At 40.6% G+C, this 20,143-nt stretch overlaps 1 protein-coding gene across 4 annotated transcripts; it reads left to right on the top strand.

Moving 5' to 3' along the window:
• The first annotated feature begins 308 nt into the window (after positions 1 to 308).
• On the top strand, positions 309 to 19,983 carry MPP3 (MAGUK p55 scaffold protein 3). Of its 4 annotated transcripts, XM_069877090.1 has the most exons (19): positions 309 to 326; positions 4,084 to 4,191; positions 5,300 to 5,418; positions 5,913 to 5,990; positions 6,191 to 6,271; positions 6,789 to 6,926; positions 7,222 to 7,303; positions 8,754 to 8,839; positions 9,102 to 9,176; positions 10,224 to 10,420; positions 11,399 to 11,463; positions 12,607 to 12,627; positions 14,336 to 14,377; positions 14,717 to 14,881; positions 15,522 to 15,602; positions 16,543 to 16,636; positions 17,059 to 17,167; positions 18,064 to 18,186; positions 19,036 to 19,983. In XM_069877090.1, the coding sequence occupies exons 2-19, from the start codon at positions 4,167 to 4,169 to the stop codon at positions 19,216 to 19,218; spliced, it is 1,764 nt and encodes a 587-aa protein (XP_069733191.1). In that variant the 5' UTR covers positions 309 to 326; positions 4,084 to 4,166; the 3' UTR covers positions 19,219 to 19,983. The 4 variants fall into 4 exon arrangements, with proteins under 4 accessions (XP_069733191.1, XP_069733193.1, XP_069733192.1 ...); XM_069877091.1 differs by lacking the exon at positions 309 to 326 and having other exon boundaries at positions 4,047 to 4,191; positions 19,039 to 19,983; XM_069877089.1 differs by lacking the exon at positions 309 to 326 and having other exon boundaries at positions 4,047 to 4,191.
• Positions 19,984 to 20,143: the final 160 nt, after the last annotated feature.

Raw genomic sequence — 20,143 nt, 5'->3', positions numbered from 1 at the left:
GGCAGCTCCAGGTCCAGGTCGCCCAGCCGGCGCCCCGAGCTCCTTGGAGGAGGAACCGAGCCCGGAGCTCGCTGGAGGAGGAGAAACCCCAGCCCGAGCTCGCTAGGAGCTGAGCAACCGCTTCGAACGCCCAGCGAGCCGGCGCGGCTCGGGGGAGGAGAAAAGGGAGGGATGGGGGGGAGGAGATAAAGGGAGGGAGAGAGGCGGTGCGCAGAGCGGCTCCGAGGGCGCATGGGCGAGGCCGCGGGGCGAGCGGGGAGGCGAGGAGGCCGGGGAGCCGCGGTGCGGGGGGCGGCAGCGCAGCCCGGGTACCGCACCCGCAGCAGGTAACGCTCACCCCGCGGCGGTGCGGGCCCCGCGGCGGCGCCATCTTGTGGCGGGGCGGGGCGGGGCCGCTCTGACGCGGCCGCCCGGGAGCGGGGCCCGGCCGGGCGGGGCCCGCGGGTGCGGGGAGGGGGGGGTCTGGCAGGGGGCTGCCGGCACAGGGACCCTCACAGAGGGGGGTTCGCGGAGGCCCTGGCAGAGGGGATGCTCGCAGAGGCGGGGGGGCGCTGGCAGAGGGTCGCTCGCTGAGGTGCTAAGAGGGACCCTCACGGAGGGGTCTCACTAGGAGGAGACTGGCTGGAAAGCTGCCTGGAGGAGAGAGACCTGGGGGTGTTGGTTGACAGTGACTGAACATGAGCCAGCAGTGGCCCAGGTGGCCAAGAAGGCCAATGGCATCTTGGCTTGGATCAGACACGGTGTGACCAGCAGGGCCAGGGAGGCTCTTCTCCCTCAGTACTCGGCACTGGTGAGACCGCTCCTCGAATCCTGTGTTCAGTTCTGGGCCCCTCACCACAAGAAGGATGTTGGGGCTCTGGAGCGAGTCCAGAGAAGAGCAACCAAGCTGGTGAGGGGGCTGGAGAACAGGCCTTATGAGGAACGGCTGAGAGAGCTGGGGGTGTTTATCCTGGAGAAGAGGAGGCTGAGGGGAGACCTCATTGCTCTCTACAACTATCTGAAAGGAGGTTGTGGAGAGGAGGGAGCTGGGCTCTTCTCCCAAGTGACAGGGGACAGGACAAGAGGGAATGGCCTCAAGCTGCACCAGGGGAGGTTCAGGCTGGACTTGAGGAAAATCTTTTTCCTGGAAAGTGTCATTGGGCACTGGCAGAGGCTGCCCAGGGAGGGGGTTGAGTCACCTTCCCTGGAGGGGTTTAAAGGATGGGTGGATGAGGTGCTCAGGGACGTGGTTTAGTGATTAATGGGAATGGTTGGACTCAATGGTCTTGTGGGTCTTTTCCAATCTAGTGATTCTGTGTTCCCTGGGGCGCTGGCAGAGAGGTGCTCACAGGAGGAATGTTTGCAGCGGGGCGCTGGCTGGGGCACTCGCTCACGGGGCACTGGTAGAGGGGTGCCCAGGGGGGCGCTGGCTGAGGCAGTCGCTGAGGTTTTAAGAGGGCTCTCACAGGGGGGGCGCTCACTGGGGCGCTGGCAGAGGCTCTTGCGGGGGACGCTGGCAGAGGGGGTGCTCGCAGATGCAGGAGGGCCCTGGCTGGGGCACTGGTAGAGGGGTGCTTTAACTTGGGTTGGCCTTCCAAGCCATTCTGTGGAAAGCAAAGTGGGAATCATTGAATCGTTAAGGTTGGCAAAGACCTTTAAGATCGTCAAATCCAACCGCTAGCCCAACCCCACCATGCTGACTAAACCATGTCCTGCAGTGCCATGTCTACGTTTTTTGAACCCTTCCAGGGATGGTGACTCCACTGCTGCCCTGGGCAGCCTGTGCCTATGCTTCATCACTCTTCTGGTAAAGATGTTTTTCCTGGTATCCCATCTAAATCTCCTCTGGCACAACTTGAGGCCATTTCCTGTCATTCCATCACTTGTTAAATCCTGTGTCTAGCTATCGGCTATGATCTTATTAGCATGCAGATGTGTTTCCAGAGTTAATCACAGGAATGATCTCCTGGAAAGATGTTAAATCCAACTGCTTTCTCAAATAAGATCTACTGCTTTGACCGTTACGGCTGGATTACAGAAGCTTTGTGCTGTATTAGGCTGTCAACTACACTAGGTTTGTTTTCCAAGGGAATAGGGATGTGCCAAAGCAGATTAAATGCTTCCATTTAATCCCCTTCTTTGACCCCATCTACAGCATCCATTCAGTTTATTTAGCTCTTCCCAAATAGCAACAGGCATTTTCCTAGACAAAGAAGGTGGCTCAGACATTCTGTCTTGGGAACAGCTGGGCAAGGATATGTGTGAAAAATGACTTATAGTTTAGGGTAGATATTTTTAATGAGGAAAAGTGTATTTGAGCCTATTCATACTACAGTGGTGAAAGGACAAATTCATGGGTTTGAGCCGCTCTTGCAAAATATCACGTTGGAGCTGAATTTGATAGCTTGAAGCCAGTCCTGCATATTGACATGTAGTGTGCAGGGGACAAATTATTGGATATAGAATGCTTTTCGTTCTCATGACTGTTTGTTCCAGTCGGTTCTGGCTAAGAGGATTTTTAGAGAGCATGGGAAGTGCCTCTGGGAAAGCCTCCATTTTGATTGCTGGGCCGAACTTGTCTAATTCTGGCACTTCTGACTGCTGTCAGGTTTTTGAGATGGTAAAATATACGTTTTTCCAGATTCCTCTGTCGGATGCTTTTTCACTAAGGTACTGGAAAATAACTCAGGGGTGGTTTTTTTTGTTATTTTTGGTGCTAAATAAGTTTGTGGGAAGCACACACTTTTACAAAGATGGAGCACACAAATTAAGTTCCTTTTCTTGATAATAGAGAAGATTTTAAATGTGTTAAATAAAATCCAGCAGTTAAGGAACCAGATCAGTTAAATGAATTGCCTGTGTATTTAATTTGGCATGAAGTATGTGGGGTGGTGTGAAGTGTTTATTTCTTCAAAGCAATAGGGTAATACAAATGCTTTTGAAAGTTAATTAAATAAATATTTAGTGTATGTGATGCACTCAAGTATCGTGGATTAGAGTGAAGTTTCAACACTTTCAGTTCTCTTGCCTGGAGAACTCAGTTGTGTTTTGACAGCCAAGTGGACTGATTAAGCATAGCAGTAGAAGATAAGGGGTGCAAAATACAGGTGACTTGAGCTTAATATTTCAGTAAGTTGTAGAGAAACTCAGGAGTATGAATAATGCTAAACTGGTATTTGCTAATCTACCGTGCAATACTACAGTATTTTCAGGCAGTTAATAAAAATAAAATTGAGTCAGAAACCAGACTTCTGCTGTGAGAACAAAATATCAGAGATTTATCTGCACGTAGAAACCGAAGGACCATCCTTTATTGCATTTAACAAAGAGCTGGAGTGTCCCACATTTCTTTCTAATCTTTATTGTATGCTGTTATGGCTGTGTATTTTTTTTCCTCAAGTAGTAGTCTGATGTATTTTATGAACTTGAGATTTTAAATGCACTGGAACACATAAAATATTTCATCTTGGACTGGCAATTATAAGCATAAATTCAGTCTTCAGTTTGTAATTAAATTGCTCTGAAGTCATTTGCTGTCAGTGACAAGAAAAATCAGCAAGAAATGCATCTAATGGAGGTTTTGAGCAATGGAAGTAGCCTTATTTGTTGTAGCATCCTTAGTACCCATGATCAGGGTTAATGGAGTATGGTCTGCATTAGAATGCCAGGAGGATGTAAATTCCTTTGAGGTGTTGCTTTTAGGAAGCTTCAGAGCATCTTATTGTGATAGTGTCTTCCTGCATGCTCTCTCTATTTCTGTGCATGTGGCATTTATCGGTGCTTTCAGACATCCATTCTGCAGTGTGCTTTTTTCTTTTGTCTCTTCAGACAATTACTTAGGCCTTCTACAACCACCTACCTTGAGAACAGAACAGGAGAACATCTGCTCTCTTCAGCATCAGCTTTATTCAAGATACTGTATGGTTATTATATAACATAACATTTTTTTGTGGTGTTGCTTGCTTAGCAGAATAACTGCAGGGCTCTGTCTGATTCAGGTTTAACTGAACACTTGAGAGAAAGATGCACTAGGAGTTTATTATTTTTACTTAATGCCATTTTTGTCACATGCTTGAGCTTAGGTATTGTCTTTGCTTGTTTCAGGACTGCCTCTGATTCGCAGTCCAGAAAGAAGAAACGATCGTGTTGATTTCAGTTGAACATTGTCTCAGATTAAGAACAAAGCCATGCCAGTGCTTTCAGAAGACTCAGGTAACGAACCTGCATGCTTTCCACTGACCAGTAACTAAAATGTTAGTGCATGTGTTTCACACAGCAAATGAGTTAAAACTGGAGTTAAATAAAATAGAATTAAGGTAGTTCAGCTACATATTTTAGCAATTGCCTGAAAGAATAGAAGGAAGGTAGAGTATAAAAGACAGAAATTAATTAAGTCTTCAGGAAGTTAATAAAGATTTCAGGAAGCACCTCATTTCATAAGAATCCTGGAGTCCCTGAATATGTGCCTGCCTGTAGACAGGGTCCTAGGGGGAAACTTGGACCTCTGAGTGTAACACTGGCTTCTACGCATGCTTATTAAAGATCAGCTCTTGTATCTCTGCTGCTTGATCTGACACTTAATAAATAGGTGTGGACAAATGCTGTTAATAGTCTTCCTTTTGACTTACAAACCAGTGATTCCATTCCAGGCTTGCTAATCAGCTTCTTTCCAGGATGCTTCCCAGGGTGAAGTTATATATGCTGATGATACTGAGTTTTAAAGCAGAAGTGGATCCAAGTGCACTTGGAAGTTCATAGAAAGAATAGCCAAAGGAGCAGATTTTAGCCATCACCCATTTTTTTTGTTGTTTTATTGTTTTTCTTTTTTTGTTGGGAGTGTTTTCCCAGTCAGGGCCTACCAGGTAGAACCTAATGTTTGCACTGCAAAATTGGGATATTGATGATTTAAGCACTTTGTAGAGAGCTAGTCACAAGGTTTGCTTCCACTGCAGTGGAAATCCACACCAATCTTTTCTCCTCTGGTCAGACCAAACTTCTGACAGGTGCCTCAGAGGCAGCATGGGTAGGATAACGCTTGTAAGCAAAGTTATTCCTGAAGTAGAGCTGGTAGTTGTGTGACAGAAGAGGTAGTTCCGTCGTTTTGCAAGTCTGCTGTGGCACTCCAGTAACTCAAAGTTTGTTAGAGGGCTAACTGTTCTAGACACAACGAGTAATTAACGTCAAGCACAAATCTGTCCGCAAGCTTAATGATCACTGAGGTGCTACCCCAGTAAATGTAGTTGATGTTAAGTCTGCAATGGAAGGTCCTGTGGGACATGCTCCTTGCAAAGCTTTTGTTCTGTCTTGAATTTAAATTCAGGATTGCATGAAACTTTGGCCCTTTTGACATCTCAGCTGAGACCTGATTCAAATCATAAAGAAGAAATGGGATTCCTTAGGGATGTCTTCAGTGAAAAGAGTCTCAGCTACCTGATGAAGGTAAAAGTTCGTTTTCATTACAAGCTACTTTTCACTGTTCCCTTGATTTATCAACCGTTTATCAAATCCTGCTTTTTTTTCTGTTTTGTAGAATTCTGTTCTGACCAAAGCATATATTTATTTAAGCACAAACATTAAGAACATTCATTGACAATTAACATTTAGATGTTAAATTCAGAAAAAACATTTCTGCCTCAATTGCCAAAATGCAGATACAGTGCCCCACAAGTAAAAAGCAGTGTGAAATGGCTTCATCTTTTTCCCTTGTGCTGCTGAAGTCTTAACAGATTTTCTGGCTGTCTGTGAAACCAGCATGATCAAAAGGAAAACTAAAAGGCTCCTAAACAAAACAAAAGTAACCCCAAGAGTGCTTCTTTTTCTGACACTTCATCTCAGAAAAACTATATTCCTTAAATATGAAAATATTCCAGTATAAGTATATTTAGGAAGTTTTGTATCTCTCTGTAGTAATAGACCTGAATAATCTTTTTCAGATTCATGAAAAGCTCCGTCATTATGAAAGACAGAGTCCAACTCCTGTTTTGCACAGTGCTGCAGGACTGGTTGAAGATGTGAGTAAATATCCTTGTCTCTTTGTTTTCTTATTATTTAAACTTGATTTTTTTGAACAAACCAATGTTTTAAACCAGTGCACGCTACTTTGAAGGATGATAAAAGTTAGCAAATACTCAGCAGAAACACTCATTTGCAGACATATGATCTTGTTTGATGGACTCCTTTCATTTTGAGGTTATTAACTTATATCTTAAAGGTAATAGAAGAATTGCAGACTGCACCAGTGACTAATGAAGAAAAAGAGCTACTTCAGCTGTTGTCAACACCACATCTCAGGGTAAAAAAAAACACAGCAGAGATCCTAATTCCTTTGCAGAATTCCAATAGAATGTTTTATAGTGGAAAAGTTACATTGGAGAGTCCCTAAGATGAAGGAGAAACCTACAAACTGTAGTTCTATTCCACTGTGGTTTCCTGTGCAGGCTGTAGGATGCAAAGGGGATTGAGAAGACATGGCGCAGACCTTTCATGTGCAATGCACCATGTTGTCTTCTCTTCCTTCCTTAATATTTTTGAGGGAGCAGAAAAAAAGGGATGTAATTCCTAATTTTTTGCTTTAGCCTCAATTTTGTAAGTTTATTCAGGATAAGCTTTGTTATTGCCTGGATTTACTTTAAATATCAACATCTACCAATATGTAGTTTATATGATAAATAAGATAACTACTAAATTTTTTTTGCGTTTATGGTGAGGGTAGGAAGGGGGAGGTTTGCTTGCTGTAATGTTTGGAACATGAGAACTGTAAACTGTAATGTTACCTCATTACTTTACTGTTTCTTATTTCCTTTATGCAGGCCATGCTTGTAGTACATGACACTGTAGCACAGAAGAACTTTGACCCAGTCCTTCCACCTCTACCTGATAACTTTGATGATGATTTTGATGAGGAATCAGTGAAAATTGTTCGGCTAGTGAAAAATAAAGAACCGTTGGTAAGTATAAGATTACTCTTCTCTAGTCAGAAAGTCAGAAAGTTCTGTAGTGCAAAAATGTTATTGTGAGTATGGAGGAGATACTTTAAGATGTCGTCAAATAGCTGCAAAACCCATGAGTGTTCTTAAGCTAAAGTAAGACAGAAATAAAACTTTGGTAAATACACCTTCAGTTTTGCGTGTGACGCTTTGTAGGCATGGGTTTATAATGCCAGTTAACGCAGGGAAAATGATCTATGAGGAAATAGTCAAAGCAATTATGCTTATTATACATATTAAATTTGTTTTATTTCAGGGCGCTACCATCAGAAGAGATGAGCATACAGGAGCTGTGATTGTTGCAAGGATCATGAGAGGTGGTGCAGCTGATCGCAGTGGTAAATTTCTGAAGAAAAGGGATTTAAAATTGCTTTTGTATACTGGTTTAAAATTTCTAAAATAAAACATGCTCACACGTACCTAGAGCAATAATCTCTAGCTAAATCTAATGAGTATTGATTCAAAACCAGTCCTTTGGATGTGGGTGTTTAGGATATGTATAGACTATTTTGTAAAAAGAAAGATAACAGCCTATCGAAATCTTAATAGGCAACTGCTAGATGTCAAGTCTGACGTAGTACATAGGCTGTTTGTGTAGTCAGTGGAGGGTGATGGACATGGCTGGAGAACAAATCATCCCAAGAAACTTTAGGATGAGATAGGTCACTGCTGGAATTACATTTCTTCCTTATTGGCTATAAAGGGGAGCCTACATGTCCAACTTGACAACTAAATTTTAAGTGTCCAGTGGCAGGAGAGACTTCTTTGCAGAGACAGTCGTTCAGCATGCTTCCAGGAGCTACAGGGTTAATTCATGCAGTATTTGACCTTCCATTTTCTAGAAGATGGTCAGCCATATTTTATTAAATAAGCTGTGTTGGCCTTATATGAAATTTACAGGCTCCAAACTTCACACACTTTTTGAATATACAAATAATGCAATCCCAAAATTAATGAGTTGCTGTGATGAAATAATATTAGCTAATTAGAGCTTTCTTCTTGATCGTTAGCAATCTTCAAATTAATTCAATCTGATAAACGTAATGTGAAATGACTAGAGCATGTGCTTAATGTTGCTGTATTGCATCAGCAATCCAGTAATTTAATTAGATGTGCTTTTCTCTAAAATAGCCTCTAGGAAAAAATGCCAACAGAGATGGGAGAAATAGGAAAAGAATGTTTTTTACCTTTAAGCTAGTATCTTGTCTTATTCAGTGTGTCACGTGGTGTTTTCTGTTTGCTGTACTGAGTTGTTTAGGTCAGTTAACAGTAGTTGTATAACACAACTACAACATTTCTTACTGAACTGGATAAACCAACCTAAAACTTGTAAGGGCCTCTTCATGGCTTGTTAAAAATATAGTCCGGTGTTCTTTCTGGGACCATCTACTGTTGACCTGTCAGTTGTGGCCATCTCATTCTTGCCTTTACAATCAGCACTGTGTCTCCTGACTCCACGAGATCTGATCATCCTTATGAAACCATTCCAGTTTTGCATTCTAAGTGTTGTTCCAAATACAGAGGCAATAATTTTCCAGAGTATCTCACCACACATTCTCTGTTTTCATGCTGGTCTCCCGCAAGACTGCTGCGTGGAAAACAGTGTCCTGTGGAATAAAGGCGGGAAGCTTCAGAGCACATTGCTGATAGAGGCGCTTGGCTCTAATACATCCTTTAAGCTGGAGGAGGGAGGAGAGGACATATGTGCTGTTGACTTAGGTCAGATATAAGAGGAAGTGGTGCTTTCCCATCTGTAGACTTATTTTGATTTATTTACTGTCTTTTCAGGTCTTGTCCATGTTGGAGATGAACTAAGAGAAGTCAATGGGATTACTGTGCTTCACAAACGACCAGAAGAAATAAGTCAGATTTTGGTCTGCACTGATTTTCATTGCAAGATCATTTCTATTGGCTGATCTAGTAATTGCAATAGATGACAAAATTTAACCATGGCTTTAAAACATTTATAGAGCTAAAAGTTGCAGACCCTGCTTGTCTTTGCATATTTTTCTTCTCCCAGCGGCCTATTAAAGTTCTGAGGAGACAGGCGCTAGCTCCTACACTGGAACTTGAATAGTCCGCTTTGTGTCCTTTTCCTGCTTTCAAAGTGAAAAAAAAAAATTGTCTCTTTCTCAGGCTCAGTCTCAGGGATCAATAACATTAAAAATAATCCCAGCCATCAAGGAAGAAGATCGTCTAAAAGACAGCAAGGTATGCAACTTAGTGAAGTACTGAAGCATGCATTTCCACATTTACACAATTCTGGCATCTCTGTAGATGCGAGATTCCTGCTGTTGCAGCGAGGAATGTCACAGAGCCATAACTGAACTCAGAAGATAGAAGAGAAGTTTCTTGTTGTAAAATGCAGAGCCCTCTTATTCATTAGAATTACTTAGATAACTTCTCTCTTCTTCGTCACCTTAGCACACTTTCTGTCAGAGCATTTCTGAAATCTTGCCTCTTCTTTTTGTTCACATAATTAATACTGGTGCTCCTGCCAGTCTCCTCTTACCATGCTAGCTCCTATCTGTCCATTATCTCTAGGCACTTTGCCACTTGCTTGAGTCAACACAGACCTATTTGCAGACAGAACTGCATGCATCATTTGACCCCATTAGCCCACAGCTTCATTTGCCCTTCTTGATCAGCAGTGACTCACTGTTTGACTGGTCCCTTACAGAATTTCTCTGTCAGCCTCTGTTTCTGCTTCCCTGCTCTCAGTTGCCGAATTTTTCCCTGAAGCCTTACAAATCACTTCTAAAAGTAGTTCTACTGTGATGTGTTGAATAATAAATGTTTGTAAAAGATAGAAATCCAGAGTTGAATAGTAGACTTTGATGCCTTTAAGGACAGTCTGTATAACTGAGCAGTTTGCTCTAAATCCCTTTTATTGTTTTCTCCCTCCCTTTATTTTTTTTATTTGTTTTCCTTTGTTGCATTTTGTATTTACGTAGACTGTGAAGTGTGTTTCTTGGGACTTAGATCTTTAGGTTCCTTGTTCCACAATGCCAGTGCATAGGGACGGGTTATGTGCTTGACTTGATATGTGCTTGAAAGTTAGTTTATTTTTCTGCATAAGTGAGTAAGTCAAAATACAGATGCAGCTTGCCAGATCTCAGTATTTTTGAGTGCCGTAAAGCATGAAGGACAGATGAAGAGTGTATGTAGTTAAGCAGTGTAAGCACAGAGGAAGAATTTTAAGGGTATTTGGAATTCTGAATAGGACAAGAAGAAAGGACATGTTACTTTCTTTTAAAGGTGTTTATGAGGGCACTTTTCTGCTATAATCCCAAAGAAGACCGAGCCATTCCTTGCCAGGAGGCTGGGCTGCCGTTTAAGAAACGACACATCCTAGAAGTTGTAAGCCAAGATGATCCCACGTGGTGGCAAGCAAAGCGTGTTGGAGATACAAATCTCAGAGCCGGCTTGATCCCCTCAAAACAGTTCCAAGAAAGGTTTGTCAATGAAAAGTACAGATTTTTTTTTTTTTTTTCACACATACAGTGTCACACTGATTTTATGCTGCCTTTTTTCATGGGAAATGAAAGTCAGGATCATGCCAGGATGAACACGAAGTGCTTAGAGGTTTTTAGCACTTTCTTCTATCTTCTCTGTTTATATAACAATAATACATAATATATATAATATATAATACATTTCCTAGCTTTCCTTGGCTGGTTTGTCAAGGGTTGACTTCTGCTTTGTAGCATGAGGGCAGAGCACTTGCTGAACAAACATATATGAAATGAAATGTGCGGTATCAGTCTCTTGCCCCTCTTGCTTATGGAGACACTATATTTCAGACTTGTGCTTCCATGAAATGCTGATTTATTGTAACAGTTTTGAATTCATGCGTGTAGTAGCATTAAAAGTGTTTCTGATCTTTCTTCTGGCTCCTAAGAGAGTATTTGGCTTGGACCCAGATAATTTCTAGAGCTTGAAGTTTCTCTGTTTTCACAACAAGATACGTGTATTTTTGAAAGCAAAAATACCCCTCAAGTTCTGTATTTATAGCACAGAAGTCCTGCCATCTCATGGCAAGTAGAAGTTGGGTTCTAAGCTAAAATAGAATAGAGGAGAGTTGAATAGAATAGAATACAATACAAGTTTTCTTAATCTTGCAAAAAAAGATTGGGTGGGGAAAAGAAAAAGAAAAAAGTTACATTGATAAAAGTAGCGTGGTATTGATTTCAGAGCTCTGATATAAGTAGGCCTAAAATGTTTTAGACCGTCTCTGTCACTTATCAGTAGCAATTTGGAACTGTCGTAGTTCTAAAGAAAAAGCCTTTTTAAATGTTGAATCAGAGACATTTTATATCTTTCAAGAAAAAGCACTATTTCATTCTGCATTTTCAATGCCATATGTATAACATGCTATAAAATCTTCATAATTCTGTGTTTATCTGGCTAAAATATCATTATTTTCCATGCAGACGATTGAGTTACCGAAGAACAATGGGCACTCTGCAGAATCCCAGAACCCTGAAGAAGCCATTATGTAAGTGTTCTGTTTCTTCTGCAACAACTTAGTTGATACCAACTTCTCAGTATTTTTATGTATTAATGTGTTTGAATATGTTTTGTGTAAGCCGTCATTGAGTGATTTGCGTGGATACAAGGTGCCGCAAGAGGATTTGGGGTTGAGCTTCATCCAGTGTTGATAGTGCTTGTTGTTTTCAAAACACAATGCTGTTCCTCTCTTCCTGCATTCAAGACCGTGAGGCCTTGCAGGCTGTTGAGGTGATTTAAAATTTGGCAGTGGTCACGTTTTTTTTTTTCCTACAGTTTGAAACTTGGAAGCCACAAAAGTAGTGCAGTGCACATGTCTTGAAATTCTTATACAAGTGGATGAAATAAATTCTTACATAAGCGCATTAAATGACTCTAAGCTTCTATGAAAATAAACTGTACCTTTAAGGAGGATAAAAATCACTGGATCTGGCAATAGCACCTGCGTTTCAGGCTTAGTGTTACAGAGCTGGTCTTAAGACTTAAAAGTGATTCTGTACAGCTCTGAAGCCTCTGTCAGTGAATTATTCACACAAAAACTGTTCCTTGTGATGGAATTCCTAGTTAGGGATGAAAGGCAGAAGGCAGTGTGTGTTCTCCCAGAATATGATGTTCCTGTTGGTACTTCAGCACAGCTCTTATTACTGTGTGGGGCAGCCCTGTGACTGAATGAAGCCAGGCCTTGTGCTGGGAGTGCCACCCTCATGTAGACTAGGAATCTGGGAATTGTTCATCATTGGTGAGATAAGTGAACTTCAGACCCCTGGTGTATGGCACATCTTATGGAGAGATGCAGGAGGAGGGAAGATGCTCAGTCAAATTATAAACCAGGATAACTGATTTAAATTAAGCTATTTCAAGTTAGTTTCCTTTATGTTAAATGTTAGAAGGCATGTAATGAGGATTGCTAGTTAAGCTTATTCTGAGATGTTTTTGAGACAATTAAGCTGATAACTGGTTATAATACTAAATTCTAGCAACAAAAAAAGTCTTTAATTAATGATAAAGGTACATTTTCTTTAAGATAGACAAGCCTATTAAGTAAATCAGACTTTCCATTCCCTCTAATTTTACTCAATCATTTGCCAGTCTTTTAATATCATACCAACTCTGCCTTTCATGCTAACTACAGATGATCAGTCTTCTGATAAAGGTAGGTGCTCTCCTAATTAATTTTCTGTCTGAATATAAACAATCAATGCATTTTCTAAAATACTTGCCAAGCCTGCAAGCGAAGGGAATAGTAGATTCAGGTTGTTACTACAGCAATTTCTTCATGAGTTATTGTTTAAACTCATTTAATTTGGATTGATGACTTAGGTAATGATGGCTTCAAGATTTACTCCCAATTTAAGAGAAAAGATTTGTCTTTTCTGATGTACATTTACATATTCTATAGGTTTCTGAGTGAGGCTGAAAGAGCTGCAAGTTAAATGCAGTCTTTGTATTTGAAGTATTTGGGCTTAACATTTTAGACCACCTGTATCGATCCAAATTGATTTTTCTTCGCTGTTCATTAAGACTGTTTTCTGTGTTATATTCACTGTGTTGGGCTCATGCAGCTTATATCTCATGGTACCATCCGCCTCTCCAAATATCAGATGTTTTCTGTTGAATGCTGCATGCTGTGAGGCTTTCCACATTATGTATGCTTATGAGAATAATACTTCAAGTTTCGATATTCCATCAACTTCAGTGAAAGTACTAACGATGTTCTGTAATTAGCTGGCTGTGACTAGTATATCTCTTCAAAGGACAAGTGGGAGCTGGAACCTACCTTCAACAACAGGAAATCATAGAATCACCAGGTTGGAAAAGACCCATCGGATCATCGAGTCCAACCATTCCTATCAAATACTAAATTGGATCAAAGCTATTGGATCAAATAGTTTTGATCCAACCTATAGATGGACACACACTGCTACTTGTAGTTAGCAGCATCAATGTTTTTTACTTTACGTTGGCTTTGCTTGATTACATACCCGCACACAACTATTCATTAAAAAACAAAGCTCTTTTTCTGGATTGATGCATCTTGTTGAAGATCTAAACTGCATGTATTTTCTTATGATTGGGCTTGTCCCAGAACCGTGCACCTCCTGCTTCAAGTGAGTGCAGTTCTGTGGAGATTGCAGGGCACAGGTGCCTAAATGTTCACAAGCCATTTGTCTTAGGTTTGCAGCACGGTGTTTTGCAGCTACATATCATGGGTTCATTTTGAGTACTTTTAAGGGCCTTGGGAGTGGTCATAGATTGCAGAGGGGAAGGTTGCCTATTTTTAACATAGATTTGCATATTATTTTACACACATGCATATGACAAAAGCCTTAAATCCTTACCTTTTTAGTAAAGAATTAATATGCAATGATAATTTAACTTAGTCAAAGTGAAGGTGTTTGCAGCTCATATTTCATCATCTTTGATTTCAAACTCAAATGATATTGAAATGTCAGAAGCAGCAACATTCTTACATAATCATACCCATTTATAAAGCCATACATTAAAAAAAGAACTCTGTATTTGCAGAGTTGCCTTTTTTTACCTAAGTCTGAATATTGCACTTTTAGCAGCAGTAATGAATCCTGAAGAGCGTAAATTCTGGGAACCATAAATACCAAGATGTATAATTCTCTTTTGCACTATGGGCATCGAGGATTTTTTCAAATCTAAACCGCTAGCCAAGAGAAATAATTTATTGTATCATTAACATATATTTAGAAAAGTGTGTGCATATGATGCAGAATATAAAACTTCTCCTTCCCCAGTGAGCTGGACTGTTACCACAGGCACTAAGATATCTCCCTCCTCTCCTCTCACTCTCTTTTCCCCTGTGCCCTTACCCTCTCCTTTTTAATTTACAGAAGACTGTGACTGCGAAGGGTATTTCAATGGACAGTACATAGGTGAGAAACCAAAATCCCTTGCCTCTTCCCTAACATAAAAAAACCCTCTAGCTTATTTACATTAATTTCCCATACATTTATAAACTAGACTGTCTCTATGCAGAGGCTTAATTAAACTCAAGGTGATGCAAGGGGGTGTTATTATAGATTGAGTGCTTGGTTTCTACCTGACATGCAAATTTTTTATCAGTAAGATTAGTATCCTTGCACTGATTTGATTATAAAAAAAATAATGAGAGTAATTCATATTCAAAACCGGAGTAAGTTCTACTTGAAGAAGCTCAAAAAATTTAGGTAAGTGGAGACATGGTTTACTGTGTCTTTTGTTTGCCTCTACAGCTGGCTTACGCAGGAGCTTTAGATTGAGTCGTAAAGAGAAGGAGAACAATCTGAATGAAGGAAAGCAGGCAGAGCAGGCAGATGCAGCAGAGTTCCTAACATACGAAGAAGTCATGAAATACCAGCAGCAGCCTGGTGAACAGCAGAGGCTGGTGGTTTTGATTGGTAAGAGACACGATCAGTTCAACATTTCCAGTTATCTCCCACTTCCCTTATCATCTGCACTCCAAGAGGCATTCTGTAGGGGTTTGGGTGTTGTGGTTCTGGTGGGTTTTTCTGATTTTGGTCAGAAGTTGTTATGTTCTTCAAGTGACGTTAAAAAAAACCCAAAACCACCCAACCAAAAAAACCCCAAACTAATCAAACTTACCACATCCTTCTGAAAATAGTGATGTGGGGCTGTTTCTCATTTTTCTGATTCACTTTCCATTGGTTCTTACTCAAGCATATCCATACTGTCAGAACAGTTGATGCAAAGGTTGATGTTACAACTATCTAACAACTTCACGGGCAGTTTTAATTCAGTGCTTAGCAGCTTTGTGTATCTCATCAAGGGTATCTCATAAAACTGACTGCCTAGATTACAAGTTTTCTGACTTAGTGCCTGACAAATGTTTGCTCAGCTAAGGATTCAGTGTGCTTCTGATGTTCTTCAAAGCAGAATGTGGGGTCACGATGTCTGTCATGTACAGGTTTCTTCAAGCACACTCCTACATCATATTATTTATGTGAAACTGTTATGATTTATTGTCTCTGCAGTATTTCATTCCACACAGAAATCTGTTAGTCAGTTCTATTTTACTAGGTTGTTTGGGGGCCAAATTAAGTGAGCTCAAGCAGAAGGTTGTGTCAGAGAACCCACAGGAGTATGGGGTTGCAGTTCCACGTGAGTAAAGTTCTCTGACTTCTGTGTGTTGCCACTTTTTTCCATAAATGCTAATAGTGTAGTGCTACCCACGCTGATGAGTGGCAATTTGTGTTTTTAATGTTGATTATATGCATCTTTCAAAAGTACTACAAATTATTTTTGTCAGCGTAATATACTATGTTTGCCCTTAACAGCAGAATAGATCACTACATAACCTGGCTCATATGTAGTCTGGAATTCTGTTAGCTCAGTTGATTTCATTGAATTTTATTTTCCCCAGGTGAACAGACTATGTTTTCTCAATGTCCATCCAAAAATGAGAAACTGTATACAGGAAGAAAAAACAAAATTGTAAACACCAAAAAGAGCTAGTGTGAAAAACTAGTAGACAAAAAAAATAGCAGACATCACTTTTATGGTCAGGCACAGATTTCTAGAATGATCACCGAAGCTTCTCCTACAGTTATAACAATTATTAAAAGAAATTATAACATCAAAGATAATGGAGACAGATAATTATGCGAAGTTTCACAGTAGCGTGGGAAAACAGCCAGGGATATTCTTATTCCAAATTCAGGGGCAATGTAATAGGACTTTATATATTTTCTATTTTCATTTTCTAAGTTTCAAAGAAAATCCTGAGTCCAATACTCCAAGCAGTTAAGAGAAACTGTTTTCCATACAATACACTCTACTGCTTCTACCAGGTGTAGAAAGTACGCCTCCTAATTTTTGTGCTAGTTATAGCATGCTTGGGAGCAAAACAACTTCATTTTTGGTCTTATAATTTTTGAGATTGAGTTCAAAGTGAAATTATGATGTTTGATTTGTATTTTAATTTGAAGTTGTTAGTCTGGAACTACCTTGTCATGAAAATGTGACTGGAACTAAACAGAGAAAATATTTTTGTTGGCAAAGGCTGATCTGTCTCCTGTGTCTTGCTTCCATTCTCTTCTAGATACGACCAGGTCAAAGAAAAGTCACGAGAGAGAGGGAATCGAATACAATTTTGTTTCTAAGCAATCATTTGAGACAGATGTGCAGCAAAACAAGTGAGTGAATTTTAAAATATTGGCATAATTGACTGTATTTCAAGAATATTGCTAGTTAAATCTTGCAACATACGAATACTGAAATCAAGTGTAAAGTTGGACTGGCTGTATTAGCAGGGTTCAGCTTTCCAAGTAAGAAGCTCTTTATTCACTCTTTCTTCTGTTAGCCTTGACCATCAGTCAGCTGAATTAATGCAGCTTCTGCCCCTATTTATCAGCAGTGCTGATTAGCTATCAGTGACCTGGAAAGAAAACCATAGCTATAGGCAACCAGAATGGAATGAAAAGCAGAAAAAATGAACCTCCTTTCCCCCTCTCCCCCCACAGTTTGACTGCTCTGACTTCAGGAAGCAGTTCTCTAGTGTTGTAAATGAAATATTCTTTGTGGATGGCATTTTAAAATGTGTTTGTTGCCTTTTTAGATTTGTGGAACATGGAGAATACAAAGAAAATCTGTATGGTACAAGTCTGGAGGCAATCCGGTCTGTGATGGCCAAAAAGAAGGTTTGTTTGGTGGATGTGGTACCTGAAGTAAGTTCTGCAGCTTATTTTAAAGAAAGCAAATGTTTCTTACTGGGCTGCCAGCTGAAGTAACTGATGTTGTTCATCATTTGGGGCTTCTTGCTCTGCACTGAACAGCGGTGCTCTCAGAACTTGTGTTTCTCACAGGAGGCCTGATCGGTAGCTCAGCGGAACGGGGCTTTGTAGAAAGCAGAGCAGTGTTTGCAGTTCTAGATGTCTGGTTGATACAGCCGAGACAATACTTGATTTTCACCGTGACAAGCCAGCTCATAATAAACCAGAGACCATTTTTACTCACATGGAAATAACTGCATGTGACTTAAAATAAACAGATTTTTCCCTTGCTGTGGGAGAACTGTGCATCACTGTCCTAGCCTGTACAAGTCCTAGAGAGAGTAATTGGAGCACAGATGGGTTTTTTGTTCTTGTTCCTTCCCGTTGACTCTGAAGCTTCACTAGTGTTGTAACCAATGCCAAGAAACCTGCTCTTAATCTTGCCTTACTGGGAGTTAATCTTTGAAATTTTGATTCAGATTGTGTAATGGGACTAGGAAAAGCCTTATAACACTACCTCAGATTAATTCAAGGTTTTAAATGTCCAGTGTTTGGCTTCTTAAGTGAAGTAAAATATAACTTGCCTGTCAAGTCAGCTTTTGCTATTCTGTTCTCAATATATTTTGCCATGTCCCTGTTCCTGGTATTGGAATATGTAGCAGGGCAGCTGTGCAGTCAACCATGCTTCAGGAAGCCCGTGGACTTTGGCATTAAAGTTTCTTTGTAAGAGCAAAATGTTACTGTGGTCAGAGGTATAGAACACAGAATGTCACACCATAGTGTCTGCTAGAGAAAGTGTTGAACCTGTTTGAACAGATCATTGACCTGTAACAAAACACATCTGTTCACAGGCACTAAAGCACTTGAGGACTCCTGAATTTAAGCCTTATGTTATCTTTGTGAAGCCTCTCATTCCAGAAAAGAAAAAAAATGTCCTAAAATCTCCTGTGTCAGAAGAAATCTCAGCCCCCCTTGTAAGTATTCTAACTTTAGTCTCTTCTTTTTAGACATGAAGGAAGCATTTGGGCTAGCATTTCAATGATACAGGACTTCTCTTCCACTGGAACTTTAGAATGAGATTGTTGACTCCTTTAAAACCTGATTATATAAGTAACATGAAAAGAAGTGCACCATCTGTGTACATCACTTAAGGCTGCAGCAGGGGAAATTGCTGCTGAACACAGAAACTCATAAGTCTTTTACATTTCTGATGAACGTGGGGTAAGGGCAGCACCTATTCCTGATACCTCAAGAGGGGCACCCAGGCTCTTAATCAGATGCACACAAAACACAGCTTGTGGATGTCTTACAAGGGCCAAACCCAGACCAACAGCATACAGGTGGTGTATAAATGTGAACAGAAATACTGACAGTCCATAATGTCATTCCTTCTTGAATTTACATGTAACAGAGCCAGAGCTTAGGTTGCTTGATAAGTTTTCATGTAAGCCCTTACAATTATTGAACTTGGGGACACTGGGTCCAGCATTCTTTTTCAGATTTTGAGGAGGATTTCCAGGTGTTAGGTTAGGCAGCAACTCTCACTTCATAAAATGCAGTGTCACCATGATATGACCCTCCTGTAACATGTTTTTTCTCCTCTCCCTATCACCTCTTGCATTTTTTGAAACAATAAAACAACTTTCCACATTCTCGCAGTACCCTGCTCCTTGATCTCAGGTGTAATCCCATACAGAACCTTTCCTTCTCTTAGCAGCTCTTTCAATTTCCTTTAAAAGTATTGACTTGTGCTGATACTTTAAAAGGCTAGTAATTAAAAAAGAGATTCTTCAACTCTCAGACCATCTTCTCATCTTGATCAGCAGGATGAAGAACAGCAGGAAATTCTTAACTCAGCAGCATTCATTGAAGAGCAGTATGGCCATCTAATTGACACCACCCTGGTGAAAGAAGATCTCCAGAGTGCATGTAATCAGCTGAAAACTGTGTTAGAGAAACTAAACAAGGATTCATTTTGGGTGCCAGTAAGCTGGGTTAGGTCATAGCTTGTTATCGTCTGTTTAAGGGAAAGATTGTATAAAAATGTCTTGTAAATATATGTATTAGTAAAGGGAAGTATGTCAAATTCACTTTGAAACTGCTGGTCTGTCTGGTAATAAATAAAGATTGGGAAAAACTAAACCATATCGGAAGCTGACACTGCCTTTCTGAATCCAAACCTTGAGTAGTAGCTGTCATGTAAAAGTTACTTCTCAGATGGAACAGATTGGTGAAAAATGAGAGCGACTTTTAGACTGTAATTAGTGCATTTTGTACAGTGAAGGTTCAGAGAGTGTCCCATGGTTCCAAAGCCTTTAAGCAGTGCTGGGACACTCACCAGCTGGAATTTTCATCCCTTGGCCACAAATTTTGTGGCTAGAGTTAAGGCATCTGCACAGGGTTCAGGAAAAAGTAGCAACAACTTGAACAAGCTACTTCAGCGAGATGGGAGGGATGGCCTGGGGAGAGCGCTTATCCCCAAGCCAGCAAAATGTTTCCCTTCACTCAGGATCAGTAGTTGCAAATCTTTTCCAATTAGGCACTAAAACTGAGCCAGCTGTATAAGTTGTTGATACTTCAGAGGTGGAGACAGTTTTTTGCACTGGTATGAGGATGGATGCTCATCCATGGATTGTGCCCACTTTCCCAATCTTTTCCTACTGACACCAGACAGATGTTAAACAACCTGTGCAAATACCGGTGTGACAGGCCAGCTCATAAACCAGAGGCATCTTTCAGTTCATATGAGAATAAATGCATATGATTTTAAATGGGACTTGTGTGAAGCTGATTTTTCTACAAGACATCTTTGCAAATCCCACCTGATGGAATACCACCCTTACAGGAACCAAGCAGCTCCAAAAGGGTGCTAAAAGGAAGAGGCTGAAGTACCAAGTAGCTGAGCTACAGCTCCAACTCATCATCTTTCCT

Source organism: Phaenicophaeus curvirostris, chromosome 26 (genome assembly GCF_032191515.1).
Source record: "Phaenicophaeus curvirostris isolate KB17595 chromosome 26, BPBGC_Pcur_1.0, whole genome shotgun sequence".
In the NCBI taxonomy this organism is placed as follows: domain Eukaryota; kingdom Metazoa; phylum Chordata; class Aves; order Cuculiformes; family Cuculidae; genus Phaenicophaeus; species Phaenicophaeus curvirostris.
Note: the sequence above shows the minus strand (reverse complement) of the source record. Positions and strands in the feature narration are given on the sequence as shown.